The sequence below is a fragment of the Microcaecilia unicolor genome, chromosome 6 (assembly GCF_901765095.1).
Source record: "Microcaecilia unicolor chromosome 6, aMicUni1.1, whole genome shotgun sequence".
Lineage (NCBI taxonomy): Eukaryota > Metazoa > Chordata > Amphibia > Gymnophiona > Siphonopidae > Microcaecilia > Microcaecilia unicolor.
In genome coordinates, this window is record NC_044036.1 from 251,637,435 (window position 1) to 251,653,255 (window position 15,821).

Genomic DNA, 15,821 nt, shown 5'->3' on the forward strand with positions numbered 1-15,821 from the left:
CCTGCAGTGCCTGCTAGAGGCTATCTGTTAATGTTGTGCTACAAAGTTCAAGTTTTAAAACTAGGGGGAAAAGAATATGGAGATTAGTTGATAAACGTTTGCTTTTTTATATTTTTATTCTGCCTATCACTAACCTACAATTTCTCCTGTGAACCCCAATCTTTAAGTTCCCAAAGCACAAAGCAAAATAATGTTCACTTACTAGAGAAATGTCCTCTTCTTTCAGAACTTCTCAAACTTCCCAGAAAGAAAGTTAAGTGGGACCTTTCCTCTTTGTATTAATATTTATATTTATATAATACAATATCAGCATAATACTAATGAAGCATCTAATAAGCACACATTAGAACAATCAAATAGCATAGATATTGTATTATATACACTTTGGTGCTTGGGTAAGAGTCCACCAAGTCTTGAAGGTCAGTTATTCTATGGGGAATGGGGAGGGGGTAATAGGGACTAGGGGACATATCTGAAAAACTTTGCTATTGTTGTTGTCTTTTTTTTTTCAAGTAAAAATATATTTAAAATAAAAACATAGATGGAGGTTAGGGGAGAGTGGGCCTCCCTACTGCTGTAGGCCCTTGGGCACCATCCTATTGTCCCAATGGTCAGTCTGCCCCTGCGCCCAGTTACCTAGACAAAGCAGATAGGAGGAATCATTCCTTTCTCCTCCTGGCTGTGCTTCTCTCAGTGCTCTAGCAATGTGTGTCTCACCTCTAAACCTTATTTTACACTCACAAAGTCACACTGCCATCCATGTTTTAGGATTATGATGAAAGAACATACTCAGTTGGATCCCAAAATGAGAGAAATCCCTCTGACCATTGCAGAGGCTTCCAGGGAGAAAATTTGGGCTTAAGCTAGACCATATACCAACTGCCTCCTTTTGAGTGGTCTGCTGTTTCCATGTTGAATCAATAATGATGTGTTAGCTTCCAAAGGAATGAGGGGCTTTTGGGGGCATTGTAATTCTTCTCCTAGGTGCTTGAATTCATGATTTGGGAATTGGTTATGAAGGGCTGATGTGCCCTGCTCAGTGTTGTCTCCCTTAGCACATTGGCAGTCATCTCCTGGGTAAATATTTAGCTCATACTAAATATTTGCACATGTTGAAAATATGTTTATATTGCAATTACTGTAATCTGGCTGACAGATTACTGGTGGTGGGTAGGGTTACCATATTTGTGGAGACAAAAAGGATGACACACAAAATAAAATGCTGCCCCGCCCCTAGTCCCACTCCTGCCGCACAGTTACCTTGATCCCCCAAGAAAGCCACATTCTATAAGCAGTGAAAATATTGGTAAAAGTATCAGAAATGCATTTTCTTCCGTAGTCTAAATATAAAATTAGAAATGATGTACATTTCCAAAAAAGCAAACATCCATGAGCAGCATGACCCCCTTTCCTTTCCCTCCCATCCATGAGCAGCATGTTCACCTCTCCTCTCCTTCTATCCATGTGCTGCATTTCACACTTTTCCCTTCCGTTTTCTCCATGTACAACATGTCCCCCTCTCCTCTCCCTTCCCTCCCATGAGCAGCTTGTCCCCTTCTCTCCCTCCCATCCATGAGTTGCTTGTTTCCTCCCCTTCCGGGCCTACCTTGCAGCCCTGGTGGTCTAGTGGCCTCTTCAAGGCAGGAAAGAACCCTCCTTTCCTGCCCGCTGCCGCCAGTTCTTGAAATTGGCTGCCCAGACCGCTTGGTCTCGGCAGCCATTTTCAAGAGGTGGCAGTAGCTGGGGGGGGGGGGGGGGGTCACTGGCAGCAGGCAGGAGTGGAGTTCTTTCCTGACTGATGAGGCCACTAAACAACCAGGGTGTGCTACGGTAGGCTCGGGGGTGGGGGTTGAACTCCAGTCCATCCGTCAACCGCCTTGAGTGAATTTCTTCAAAAGGCGGTAAATAAATCCTAATAAATAAATAACCCGCCAGCCAGCCCAGAAATCCAGACGAATGGGCTGGCTGTAAAAAACCAACCAGACCCCCAACAGTTCCCTGAAAAAGAGGACGTATCTGGGGAAATCCGGACGTATGGTAACCCTAGTGGTGGGGGACTTCTAGGCTCTACTTTTATGTCTCCTTTTCAGTATAAATAAATTGATTTTTTTATTTAGGATTCAGGATCAAATTTCCTGAAGTTTTGAAGACAATAAAGCCAGCAGTTTAGTTTTGTGCCCTTCCCCTCCCAAAATAGTTTTTCTCCCATCTAATTTTTCCAATCATCTGAAGGATACAGCTTAAACAGTAGGTGTGACGGTATTCTGATGCACACGTGGAAGAGTGTCTTAGCCACCAATCAACAGTGATATCTCCTTACTAGTTCAAGAGCACCCTCATGCTGTTGTCCTAAAGGAACTGTTATCCATGATAGCTGCTAAGGCTATGATGATGGAAAAGGGAAGTCCCAGGTGGAGAAGCAGCTGGTAGCTATAAATGAAGGCCCCTTGTTCTGAAGATCCATGTGGGACAGGTTCCTGTTGGGTTGGAAACATAAGGGTAAGAGGTGTGAACAAAGCAGTAAAAAAAGTGATGTACAATTTAATTTTTAAAAGGCTACAATATAAAATCTTCCCATAACTGACACAGTGACCTCAACGCCAATTGGAATGTCAGTATATCTACTATGAATACACATGAGGTGGTTTGATGTCACTAGATTTGCTCCTATTGACCATCAGTTGGCAAAAACTGGGCATTGCAGACATGGCTTTAAGCTGGTTCATCTCTTTTCTGGCAGATCAATCTTTTATTTTGTGACTTGGTGGACATTTAACATCACTTTCAAAAACTATCTTGTGGAGTTTCTCAGGAAGCAATTCTTTTCCTCTTACGTTTTGACATTTTTATGGCTTTTGACACTCATTCAATTGTGTGCTATTAGCTGATACTTCTTTGCAGATGACATTCAACTGCTGGGAATAGTCTCTCCATGCTGAATAACTACCTATCTGTCTGGGTGAAATCCACATAAATGAAACATAAATCCATCAAAGTGCAAAGCCATTTGAATCAGTAGATGAAGCCAGTTTCCTCTATAAAATCCATTTTGAGTATTATTTGAAATCGTTTTTGTTAAGAAGTCATTTTTTTTATAGACAATGTATTGTCTGTAGTCATTGTGTAAGTCCCCTTGTTGTATAGGTGAGCTAAGCGACGGCCTGGTCACTGCCCGGAATGGTGGAAGACGGGGCATATAAAGAATTTATTTAGTGGGACCAGGACCAGGGCCAGGGCCAGCCTTAAGGCTGGAGGGTTGGGTAAGCAAGGCATCAGACTTCCATTCACTCAAAAATCCAGACCACACTATGAAGTAACTTAAAACATACTGGAACTTTACTACACTGTCAGTTGATGAAACACAGATGAAAAAAAATCACAGTTAATTCAAACGCTAACTTATATACATTGGATATCCTTCCCGCCTATTCACACTTCTAGCTTTGCTGCTGTATTCTGGTACAGTGAAAGATGTTACCCTTGTTCTCTTAAATTAACCTTCACTCTTCCATAGAAATATGGGCTGCCTGGGTGAGATAAGACTGAGTGTCCTGAAGACTATACAAACCTTCTCACTATAGCAAACCAGTGCTGGGTTTTGGACCTGTCACTTACCCCAGCCTCTGAATCCTTGCTTTTGCAAGTACCATGAATGTCTAATCGGTTGGTTATAGATCGGCTGATTTTCTTTCATTCTCATCAGGGCCAGCTGCAGGCATTGGCAGAAATGGGGCTCTCCCTTGACAGGTATGGTCTGTGGCAGGAGAGGTTCCAAAGACAAGTTTTGCCGGCAAAGTCAAGACAGAGTCTAAATCTTTTTCAGGAGAGTATACTACTGCCACTAGCAACACCCTTTCAGAAGATCCAACTCCTCCCTGCTTCCACGTTCCCTTCTAGAAACTACCAGAGACCATTCTCTCTAGCAGGATCTGGAGGTCTGGGTACCTCCTGAACTAGAACAGGTACAGGAAGCATACAGGAAAAAACAACAGGTCAAAAGTGCAGCCTAAAGACCCTAGGTCTGCAGATAGCTTGAAACAAAATGCTGGGATAGATTGCTGGAGAAATTCACCAACAACTCCTGTTGGCTTACAGAAAAGAAGGCTGCCAGCCACCAGCTAGATACAGACACTGATGCAAGGGGGACACTGATGCAGCTGTATAATGTATATTTCCCCTTACTGTTACAATTGGTAGAATCCAGTGGTGTTCCTTGGTTGGCTGCCACCTGGGGTGGATCACTGCTGCACCCCCCCGGTGCAATGGCCCCCCCCCCCCCCCCCCACCAAGTGCATTGCTCTTACGTCCTGGGGATGCCACGGCCACTTAGAGGGTTTATCCCTATCACAGCTCAGGCCCGCCTGCATCTGCCACTTGTGCTCTACACTGGCACCCTGCTCCCACTGACTGTGTCTCAACTGCCTCTGGGTGAATCTCCCACTCTCAAATTATCCCCAGTAATTTCTAGGTTACTGGGGTCCACATTACCAGTGGTCCCAGATTTCCCAGAAAGCATGCACAAACCACCAGGATTCTTAGTCAGTCTAGACAAGCAGAGGCAATAAACTAAAAATGTTTATTGTCATGAAATATATTGTTAAGTGACCCATAAAAACAGATGGAACAAAAACAGCATATAATAATAGGTAACTGACTATAGATCAATTATATAAAACTATCTAAATATTTGTGCACTACCTGAATAGTGCCTGGGAAGTACAGGAAATGTAGCTTCTCACAGGTTACAGAATATAACTGTTCACAGAGTGTTATGACTGGAGAAATGTGAGCCCTTGTGCCCCAACTGAGCATGGCTAGGATGGAGTGACACCGCACTCGGTCAGGCAGCCAGACAACCCCTAGCTTCACCTGGGGAGCGACCGCCGTTCCCTGGGAGTTGTGCCCCCAGGTTCGGGCAGCCGCCAGGACTTCTGGAATGGGCAGGGTTGCACAACCACTGACCAGACAGGCAGGCAAACAGACACAGTCCAAAAGCCAGGTAAATCCATAGGGCAAAGAGTAGTCAAAAACAGTCCAAGGTCAAGGCAGGCAGCAAAACAAGCCGAGGTCTGGAACACTGGAACTGAAAGCAAGGCGCACCAGCGTGGACCTCAAACACAATTGAGGCCGAAGCAACGAAGAACTGAAGGCAGGGCCTTAAGTAGTGGAGGAATTAGGCTCAAGCATGTGCAGCTGATTCAAGATGGCTGCCCCCATCAGCAGAGGTGCCTACGTCCAAATATGGGCTTCCTGACCTCGTTACTCCAAGATGGCTGCCCCCTCCTGAGCTAGCCAAGATGGCTGCTGTCCTTGATCCAACCAAGATGATGGCTGCCAGAAACAGGAAACAGAAACAGACCCATCCTGGAGAAACCACATCTCAGCCGGACCGCACCTCGCTGGCGAATTGGCCGCGCAGGCCTGGAACCAGGTGAGGAACGTAACACAGAGTCTCAGTAAAGATGTCTTTCTCTCTCTACTTCCAAGCTGAGACAGGAGAAAAATCCAGTATGGCCTATATGAATTTGAGTTCCTGGTCCAATCAGATCCCAGAAAAACAAGTTTTAAAAATAGCTGGCCACATCACTACAGGTTACCTCTTATCTGTGTTAACTAAGGAGGGAACAGTCATTTTTTGGTAACAGCTTTAAAGATAAACATGCACCACCTGCTGGCCCAACTAGAGAAATACACGTCAAGAAATAATACAGTTTTATATGCTTAAAACCCACTATTTGGTCACAGTTAGCATTTAACTTTCAAAGAGAAGAACAGTGAAAGAAAAAACTTAAAGGAGCAGCTGCAAAGGTCAAAAATGTATATCAGTTGTGGATGCTGTTCAAAAATACCATCTTGGAAGCCCAGGCCAGTTATAGTCCATGCATTAAAAAAGGAGGAAAGAAGGCCAAACAATAGCCGGCATGGTTAAAAAGTGAGGTGAAGGAAGCTATTAGAGCTAAAAGAAAATCCATCAGAAAATGGAATAAGGATCCAACTGAAAATAATAAGAAACAGCATAAGGAATGGCAAGTCAAATGCATTTGCTGATAAGGAAGACAAAAAGAGACTTTGAAAAAAAGATTGCAATGGAGGTAAAATCACATAGTAAAAACTTTTTTAGGTATATTAGAAGTAAGAAGCCAGCAACAGAATCAGTTGGACCACTTTATGACCGAGGGATAAAAAGGGCACTCAGGGAAGACAAAGCCATAGTGGAGAGATTAAATTAATTCTTGGCTTTGGTCTTCACTGAGGAAGAATTGGGAGAGATATCAGTGCCAGCAATGCTATTCAAAGCTGACGAGTTAGAGAAACTGAATAAAATCTCTCTAAACCTGGAAGATGTAATGGGGCAATTTGTCAAATTGAAGAGTAGTAAATCGCCTGGTCCAGATGGTATTCATCCCAGAGTACTGATAGAATTGTAAAATGAACTTGTAGAACTATTGTTAGTAATATGTAATTTATATTTAAAATCAAGCATGGTACTGGAAGAGTGGAGGGTGGCAAATGTAAAGCCGAATTTAAAAAAAAGGTCCCAGAGTTGATCCAGGAAATTATAGACTGGTTAGCTTGACGTCAGTGCTGGGCAAAATGGTAGAGGCTATTATAAAGCACAAAATTACAGAGCATATTCAAAAGCATGGATTAATGAGGCAAAGCCAACATGGATTTAGTGAAGGGAAATCTTGCCTCACCAATCTACTACATTTTTTTGAAGGGTTGAACAAACATGTGGATAAAGGTGAGCCTGTTGATATTGTGTATCTGGATTTTCAAACGGCGTTTGACAAAGTACCTCATGAAAGACTCCAGAGGAAATGGGAGAGTCATGGGTTAGGAGGTAGTGTTCTATTGTGGATTAAAAACTGGTACGTAGCGTATATTTGCAGAGGGGCAGCATATACAGAAACAAGCATGGGCAGAACATGTGCAGGGCTCCTACTTATGTGGGTAACTTACAGAATACTATAATTATGCATGTCCCTGCTTCATTTAGACACCCATACATACACCAGCTCTTTGGCTGGCATTAGTGCGAGTGCCTACATGTAATGCATGCTGATACTGGATTATGCTAGTATTCTATAACACCTTGGTTCTTTTATAGAATACTAGTAAAAAAGGACTGTTCCTGTTTGAATGGAAACGGGCGCTAGCAAGGTTTTCCTCTGGGTGTGTATGTTTGAGAGAGTGTATGTGAGAGTGACTGTGTGAGAGAGGCTTCTGTTCCTGCTGCTATGCATTCCCCGTGTTGTGCTGATTCGCTGCTCCCTGTATCGTGGGCTCTCCCCTCTCCCTTCTACGGGCCAATCTGGTGTGGGTTGTGTGACGTCACCATTATCTACTCCAACTCCAGACCACCTCCAAGGGATCCACGGTTCCAGGCAGCCTCAGAATGTTAGAGGTGAGAATTATTATATAGGATATGGCCTCAGGATGCCTAAATGGAGGTGCTCTGTTATATAATTGTTCCCAAAGAGTTTACGTTCCCAGGGGCAGACTTTGGACTCAAGATTTATGTTATAAAATGTATGCAGATGTGCATATCTGTCAGGACATTTATGCCAGCTTCAGAGCAATTGTTAATGTCTGTGGCTATTTTGTAGGGGGTAATTTTATAAAGGCATTTATGGATTAATTTTTCTTTAAAAAAATAGGAGTAAAATGCAAATATCTGACACACAAGGTGAATACCCTGTTATAAAACTACTCTCCACAGGAGCAATTTTTAAATATGTTTACACTGTCATAACATTTGCAGGTAGTTTTTGCATCTTTCCCTTTGAAAACTGTCCTGGGGAAAAGTACTGAGAGCTGCACTTACTTTATTCTGCAAGTACTAATTCCATATAAAATTATGAATATCAATTGGAAAATGTAATCTACACTTTTGTCCCATGATCTAAACATGCCCCTAGAACAGCCTACTTTTTTACCCAGCAGCAGTACGTGTACCCTCTAATTCTATAAAAGTCTCCCAAAATTGCATGTGCAAATTTGGGTACACGCCCAACTTGTATATACAATTTAATTGAATAATGAGCTAATTAGCGCCAATGATTGGCTTTTTAACAAGCAATTATTGACACTAATTAGACTTAATTGGCATTTACGCTTGTAAATATAGGCTTGATCTGAAAAAACGGGTTGCGGAAATGGGAGGGTCATGGGCATAAAGGGGCATTCCTAAAATGAACATGCATTATTATAGAATAACAGAGATGCACACCTAATGTAGGTGTGTACATTTACACCACATTTCAGTTGATGCAAATGTCTACACCTAAAGTTAGGCATGATTCCCAGGTGCAAGCGCTATTCTATAAACTGTGTCTAACTTTAAGCACGGCTTATAGAGTAGCACTTTTTTCAGCGTCAATTTTGTCGCCATATATAGAATCTAGCCCATAGCGTTGATCACTATCAGGCTTATTTTCAAAAGAGATAGACGTCCAAAAAGTGACATGTCAGCATTTGGATGTTTATCTCACAGAAACGTCCAAATCAGTATTATCGAAACCTCTTTTTGGACGTCTTTCTCTGAAGTCCGTCAGAAGGATGTCCAAATCTCAAGGGGGCATGCCAGGGGCGTGTTCAAGGCAGGACTTGGGCGTTCCTAAGACATAGACATCTTTCAGCAATAATGGAACAAAACAAAGACGTCCAAGACTAAAACTTAGATGTTTTGAACTAGACCTGTTTTTATAGCAAATAGCTGCAGTGGGGATTGAACCCGCTTCCACCAGGATCAAAGTCTGCTGCACTAACCACTAGGCTACTCCTCTACTCCACACAAGAAGTGCCCCAAATGACCAGATGACCACTGGAGGGACTTGGGGGATCACCTCCCCTTACTTCCCCAGTGGTTACTATCTCCCTCCCACCCCCAACAAATGTGATTAAAAATATTACTTGCCAGCCTCAGATGTTATACTCTACTACTACTACTACTACTACTATTTAGCATTTCTATAGCGCTACAAGGCATACGCAGCGCTGCACAAACACAGAAGAAAGACAGTCCCTGCTCAAAGAGCTTACAATCTAATAGACAAGCTTACAATCTAATAGACAGGTCAATTAAAATAGCATGCAGGTCCCTGGAGTAGTGGGTGGGTTTTGGTGGGCCCAGCAGACAAGGTAAGGGAGCAATGGTGATATGTGTACCTGGGAGCATTTTATAAAGTCCACTGCAGTGCCCCCAAGGATGCCCTATTGCTTTCCTGGGATGTCATTTTTCCACTATTTTACCTGATGTCAAGCTTTCTATTTTTTTTAATAACATCTGAGCCTTGTGTCTATTGTTTATCATTAGATTTGGGCTTTGAATTCAGATCTATAGATGAAAAGGAGGTCTCATTATATATATCTAAATACCAGAGTGCTATTTTTCCATACTTCTTAGCAAGAGTGTACATTCCCTAATTACCTGTCCCAATGCAACTGAAGCTTTTACCTCCTTAGTGCATGTACATGGTTTCATCCCTATGTAGATTCTCTGATGCCATGTGAGGCTTTCTTTCCAACCAAAGCTTTCACCACACTCAGGACATATAAATGGTTTCACTCCTGTGTGTATTCTCTGATGCATTGTGAGGTTTACCTTCTGACAAAAGCTTTTACCACACTATATACATTCAAATGGTTTCTCTCCCGTGTGGACTTTCTGATGCACTTTGAGATTTACATTACAACTAAAGCTTTTACCACACTTATAACATGTGAATGGTTTCACTTTATTGTGGATTTTCTTGTGCATTTTGTACGTTTTGCATTTGGATGTATTTGTTTGAAAATGGACCAAAAAATAAAACATCCAAATCACAAAACATATTTTCAAACAGCATTTTCAAAAAGAAAAGAGACTTTTTTGTAGAAAATGACCTTTCCTGTTCTGATTTTGGACGTTTTACAAAAAAATGTCCAAATTCAGACTTAGATGTCATATCCAAACATGCCCCTTGTGCATTTGACTTGCCCAAGTCACAATGAGCAGCAGTGGGAATTGAACCCATGTTTCCAGGATCAAAGCCCACTGCTCTAACCATTAAGCCACTCCTCCTCTGTTTTGGATGTCTTGCATTTGGACTTCTTTTGTTCGAAAATGGAACCAAAAAAAGGACGTGCAAATCACAGGATGTCCATAGTATTTTCGAACACAAAAGATAGACATCCATTTTTTTTTCGAAAATGACCTTCTTTCCTGTTTGGAATTTGGACATCTTTGTAAAACGTCCAAATTCTGATTTAGACGTTTCTTTCGAAAATGCCCCTCTGTATGTACTTTCAGCTGAGTAAGGGCAATGTAATTTTTAGACAAACAATATTTTATCAGTGGTTTCTAAAAATTGCATTTCCTTTTTATTTTTATAAAAGAGGCAACATTTTAAATTGTTTTTCATGTTAGTTATATTAGGAATTTTTTTTTGTCTTTCCAGTTTACCGTTGATTAATGCTATTCTAGCTGGTTAATAGTGCAGCAGTAACTTTATGACTTAGGTGGAGTAAATGTTAGGAGTTTTTGAATAAATTAAGGGAGCATTTCTCATTTGCTGTTAACTTTTCACTCTTCCTCTTTTAGCAAACATCATTCTATCAGATGCTTCAAGCAGGCTGTCCTGTGAGTACTACTGTTTCTTCTATGCCCACTTTGAAGCATGGCTAGGTAATGCAAACAATTTTTCTAAAGAGGGGAATTGTATGTGAGGGGAGGTATTTTAAAGAGATAGAGAGAGGAGGAATCCTGGAGGTTGGGGTGGGGATGAGGGATCAAAGACCACTGAATTGCTGGAGGGGGACTGTGGATGGAACACCACTAGCAGTAGAGCGGAAAGGGGGACCCAAACCAGTGGAACAGGAAGCCTGAAAACAACCAGAGATTGGCAGGGGATTGAACACCACTGGCATGATAGTGTAGTGTAGGTGGGCTGTGGATGAAGGACTGATGGTGGTGGGGGGGGGGGGGGGGGGGGTGAATGAGGGGATTGAAATATGATTGCTTGCTCCAGGCATTAAAATACCTAGGTGCATCCTGTCTGAAGTAATTTCTGATCACAGAACAAAAAATACCTTGGGCCAGGGTCCACAGATTTCCACTATCTGAGATATTGGGAGTGATGTACTGGTCAGAGAAGTCACATATAATCCTTTATAATAAATGACGGAGTGAATTGTGGAAGCCCTGTGAGAAATCTGTAATATACCATATGAAGTCTGTTGAGGAGGAGCAGCCTATTGGTTGAAGCAGTGGACTGTCAACAAGGGGAAGTCAGGGATGAAATCCCATTTCTCCCACCATCACTCCTTGAGGCCTTGGACAAGTCACTTCACCCTCTATTGCCTTAGTTACAACTTAGATTGTAAGCCCTTTGGGGCAGGAAATTACTTGTACACCTAATTTTAGCTTATTGTAAGTTCAAATATTGAAAAGGCGTAACTACATTTTAAAAACCTAATCCATCCTTATGTAAATTTGCCACATTACTCTAGATTTACAGAACAAGCAATCCAGTCCTGTATGTATGTTTTTTTTCAGTTTTTCATTGATTCTCCCTCCCCCCCCCCCCCAAATCAGACTACAAAATTCACACATGCAATGGAGCAGGAGGACTGAATCGGTCTGTTTTGTTGACTTGGGGGGCGGTCACAGCCTAGCTTTACACCCACTTTGATCCTGGTCTGTAAATTCTCTCTCTCTAGATTTGTTATACTTCTTTTTCCTTAAGTAAATATTATTTAATTTGGTAATTGAAAATTTTTATTTTCTGCTTGACAGTTTCTATTTGATTCATATGAACAATAAACTCAATGGGGGGGAAGCTCTACCAGTGCTCTAGCAACCTGAGTTTGGAATTTTTCTGCCATTTTTAATCCTCTCTCATCAATCCCAGAGATTACAGAGAGTAACGTAGTAGATGATGGCAAATAAAGACTTGTATGGTCCATCCAGTCTGCCCAACAAGATAAAACAACAGAGTTTTTCTGATTGGAAGGCACAACTCATTTCTTTCCCAAACAAGCATGAATGTACTCTTAAGTCACTGAGCCTAACCAAAATGAAACTATTGGAATTTATTTAAAAATAAAAATGTGCATATGTGTTTTTCAGAGACGGCCTGGACCAACAGGACCTCCTGGTCATCCAGGGAAACCTGGTTTGCCTGTAAGTATTTGAGTTTATCTGCAAACACAAGAAATTTCATTACTGCTGCTGGTCCCTTAAGAAAGTCTTAGCTATCTCTCTAGGATGAGTCTCCTGTTAATTGGGCCCAAGGTTCATTGTTTATTTCTGCTATAGTATCACAGCCATAGAACATGAGGTGCCATACTGGGTCAGACCAAAGGTCCATCATGCCCGTATCCTGTCTCCAACAGTGGCCATTTCAAGACACAAGGACCTGGCAGGATCTCCAAGAGTAGCAAGATTCCATGCTACTGACCCAGTGATAAATAGTAGTTATTCCCAAGTCTGCTATAATAACAGTAATGTACTTTTCCCTCTATGAACTTGTCCAACCTTTTTTACACCCGGTTAAGCTAACTTTTTCTACTACAGTGCTTTGTAAATTGTAATAAAGGAAAGGGTGAAACAGTCTAATCACGTTGCTTTTGAAAAAGTCTTCAAATGCAATTTTCTGCACTGTTCATTGTTTACCTTCATAATGATACCTTACACAAAGCCTAAGACACAGACATCTATCAAAAACTTTAATACTGAAAGGTTATTGCATTGTTTTTCTGTATCCATAGGGTCCTCGGGGCTGGGCAGGGGAGCCGGGTGAGAAAGGCCATCAGGGCTACATGGTAGGTGGCTACCTAACGTTTTCTTTCTTGTTGGTTTAGTATTTTGGTGTGTATTGCCTCACTGTAAAAACCAATATAGTATAGACCTGGAAGATTAAATTCAGTTGCAAGTGAAAGTCTGACTCTTCTCCCAAGAGCATGGGACCAGCAGTCTTGTGTTTTCCACAGAGCAGAGAGTTCTCCTCAGCATGTCAAACTTTCTCTTTTTTGGTATCTTCCCTTTTTGGGATATTTTTTTCTGTCATATTTTCTTTTCCTTATTGTTCTATTTAACTAAAACATTTTTTCTATTTTTGTTTATTTTTATTTTTTTTTAGCCTTAATGCCTTCTGAGGCCTTTTTTGGCCAAGGAGCATCAACCATTTTCAGTAAGAAATTTACTCGAGCTTCACGGACTATTGAGCTTTTTGACCTTACGTCAGCCATTTTTCCCATGTCAAAGAAGGTGCTGAGCGGCTTGAAAAAATGTACTCGGTGCAATAGGACTATCTCAGGCACAGACTCCCATAACAGGTGTGTTCAGTGCTTGAGTCCGAAGCACCAGGACATTCAGTGTAACCTCTGTCTGTGCATGCTTGTCATCGGACTCGGTACCATAGCTGCATAAGGACTCCACGTCCTCCTCGTTAGTACATTTTTCATATGATGTCTATGTAAATGCCAGTGCCAACCAAGATGTTACCTCTGTGGGACAGCACTTTACAAAACCAGAACACTGTACTAATCATTTTATAGTGAGAATGCTTACAGGAAACTTTAAAACAATACAGGAACGCAAGACCTTTGAAGTCAAAATGATTAAATATTTTGACACCCACCAGACAGGACTTAACAAAGATCTGGATTTTCTGGCCCATTATAAACCATGAAATTTCACTGCTTCGTCACCCTCTGATCACCATGCATATCTCCCTGTCCCCCATCCTCTTGCCCTCTATCCGCCTTATTTTCGAAAGAGAAAGACGCCCATATTTTGACCCAAATCGGGAGATGGGCGTCTTTCTCCCACGGGCACCCAAATCGGTATAATTGAAAGCCGATTTTGGGCGTCTTCAACTGCAATCTGTCGCGGAAATGGCCAAAGATGACGAGGGCGTGTCGGAGGCATGGTGAAGGCGGGACTGGGGCGTGTTTATCGGCCGAGGAGAGATGGGCGTCCTCGACCGATAATCGAAAAAAGAAAGGCGTTTTTAGCGCGAATTTGGGTCACTTTTTTTGGACCCTTTTTTTGTCACGAACAAGTCCCAAAAAAGTGCCCTAAATGACCACCGGAGGGAATCGGGGATGACCACCCCTGACTCCCCCAGTGGTCACTAACCCCCTCCCACCCAAAAAAACAACTGTAAACACTTTTTTTTTTCAGCCTGTATGCCAGCTTCAAATGTCATACCCAACTCCATCACAGCAGTATGCAGGTCCCTGGAGCAGTTGTTAGTGGGTGCAGTGGACTTCAGCCAGGTGGACCCAGGCCCATCCCCCCCTACCTGTTATACTTGTGGTGGTAAATGGGAGCCCTCCAAACCGCCCCCAAAACCCACTGTACTCACATCTAGGTGCCCCCCTTCAGCCATAAGTGCTATGGTAATGGTGTAGAGGTTGTGGGGAGTGGGTTTTGGGGGGGATTTGGGGGGCTCAGCACCCAAGGGAAGGGAGCTATGGACCTTCATAGGTAGTTAAAGTTTTTTAAATTGTTCCAAGTGCCCCCTAGGGTGCCCGGTTGGGTTGTCCTGGCATGTGAAGGGGACCACTGCACTACGAATCCTGGCCCCTCCCACGACCCAATGCCTTAGATTTGTTCGTTTTTGAGCTGGGCGCCTTCAGTTTCCATTATCGCTGTAAAACGATACTGCCCAGCTCAAATTCGCACAAATCTGATGCATTTGGCTGGCACAAACTGTATTATCGGGAAAAAGATGGACGCCCATTTTTTTTCGAAAATACGGTTTGTCCCGCCCTTCACGTACCCGTTCTCTGAGATAGATGCCCATGGAGATGGGCGTTCGCGTTCGATTCTGCCCCTCCACATTTCTCACCTAGCCCACCCCTCCCTCATCCTTTCAGTCTGTCACTGAAATACGTTGAAAGCTGTAGAACCAGAGGAAGGCACAAGACGACTTATTTATTAATACAGCTTAATAAAGTATTTTATATTTCTTATAAAGTTGAGGGATATGTGCCACTGCAGTAATTATTTTCTAGGATACTGTGATGTGAGTTGAGAGGTTGACCAGACTCAAGTCTACTATAATGGTAAAGTTTAAGTTATGGGATAATGCAACTTTATTTAAAATGTCAGTGCTTCCAAGGTTTCCATAAGGGTGCATATTGTTTATGTTCATGCAGGACAGACTTTTTACTTAGAAATCCATTATCAAGTGCACTCTTAAGGCATTATTTAGGAGTATACCAAGCACTAATCATGCTTATATGCCTAGTGACCCCCATGTTAACGTTGGCCCCCCCCCCAAAAAAAATAAATGTCAGGTCTGGTTACGCCTCTGGTTCAGAGGAGTGGAGGCATGCTCCAGTACCACCACTAGTGTCAGTCTAGTGGTGGATATATGCTCCTGTGACACTATTATTCCAACCCAATCTGTCAGTAGCTGCTGGCCCAGACCGCTACCTCATACCATCTGTCCTCCTGCAGATCCATGGATGGGGCATGGTGAAGGGAATGACCTGTGCTAGGTTATGTCTTTGGAGTGGGATCCTCCAGTCAAGATCAATGACAACTCAGGTTGTCATTATGTCTCCTAACTGTCCATTTCATACAAACTCATATTTCCTTTAGCGTCATTCTTTCTTTTCTTCTGTAGGGTGAGTTTGGCCTTCAAGGTCTTTCAGGATATCAGGGCTTCCCGGGGCATGATGGTTTCCCTGGATTAGATGGAAAGATAGGACAACCAGGACCACCAGGAGAGCAGGTGAGAACAAAAAGATTTTTAAGGGTTAAATGAGATGATGCAATTTACTGAAGACCCAAACAAACAAAAATCTATATATCTATATCTATA

At 42.4% G+C, this 15,821-nt stretch overlaps 1 protein-coding gene across 1 annotated transcript in view; it reads left to right on the forward strand.

Moving 5' to 3' along the window:
* LOC115472527 (collagen alpha-2(VIII) chain-like) overlaps positions 1-15,821 on the forward strand; it is a 134,976-nt gene that overhangs the window by 30,602 nt on the left and 88,553 nt on the right. Inside the window, exons 4-7 of the mRNA XM_030206820.1 lie at positions 10,586-10,624; positions 12,113-12,166; positions 12,754-12,807; positions 15,624-15,731. Of these exons, the coding sequence (XP_030062680.1) occupies positions 10,586-10,624; positions 12,113-12,166; positions 12,754-12,807; positions 15,624-15,731 (255 nt within the window). The remainder of the gene's footprint in view (positions 1-10,585; positions 10,625-12,112; positions 12,167-12,753; positions 12,808-15,623; positions 15,732-15,821) is intronic.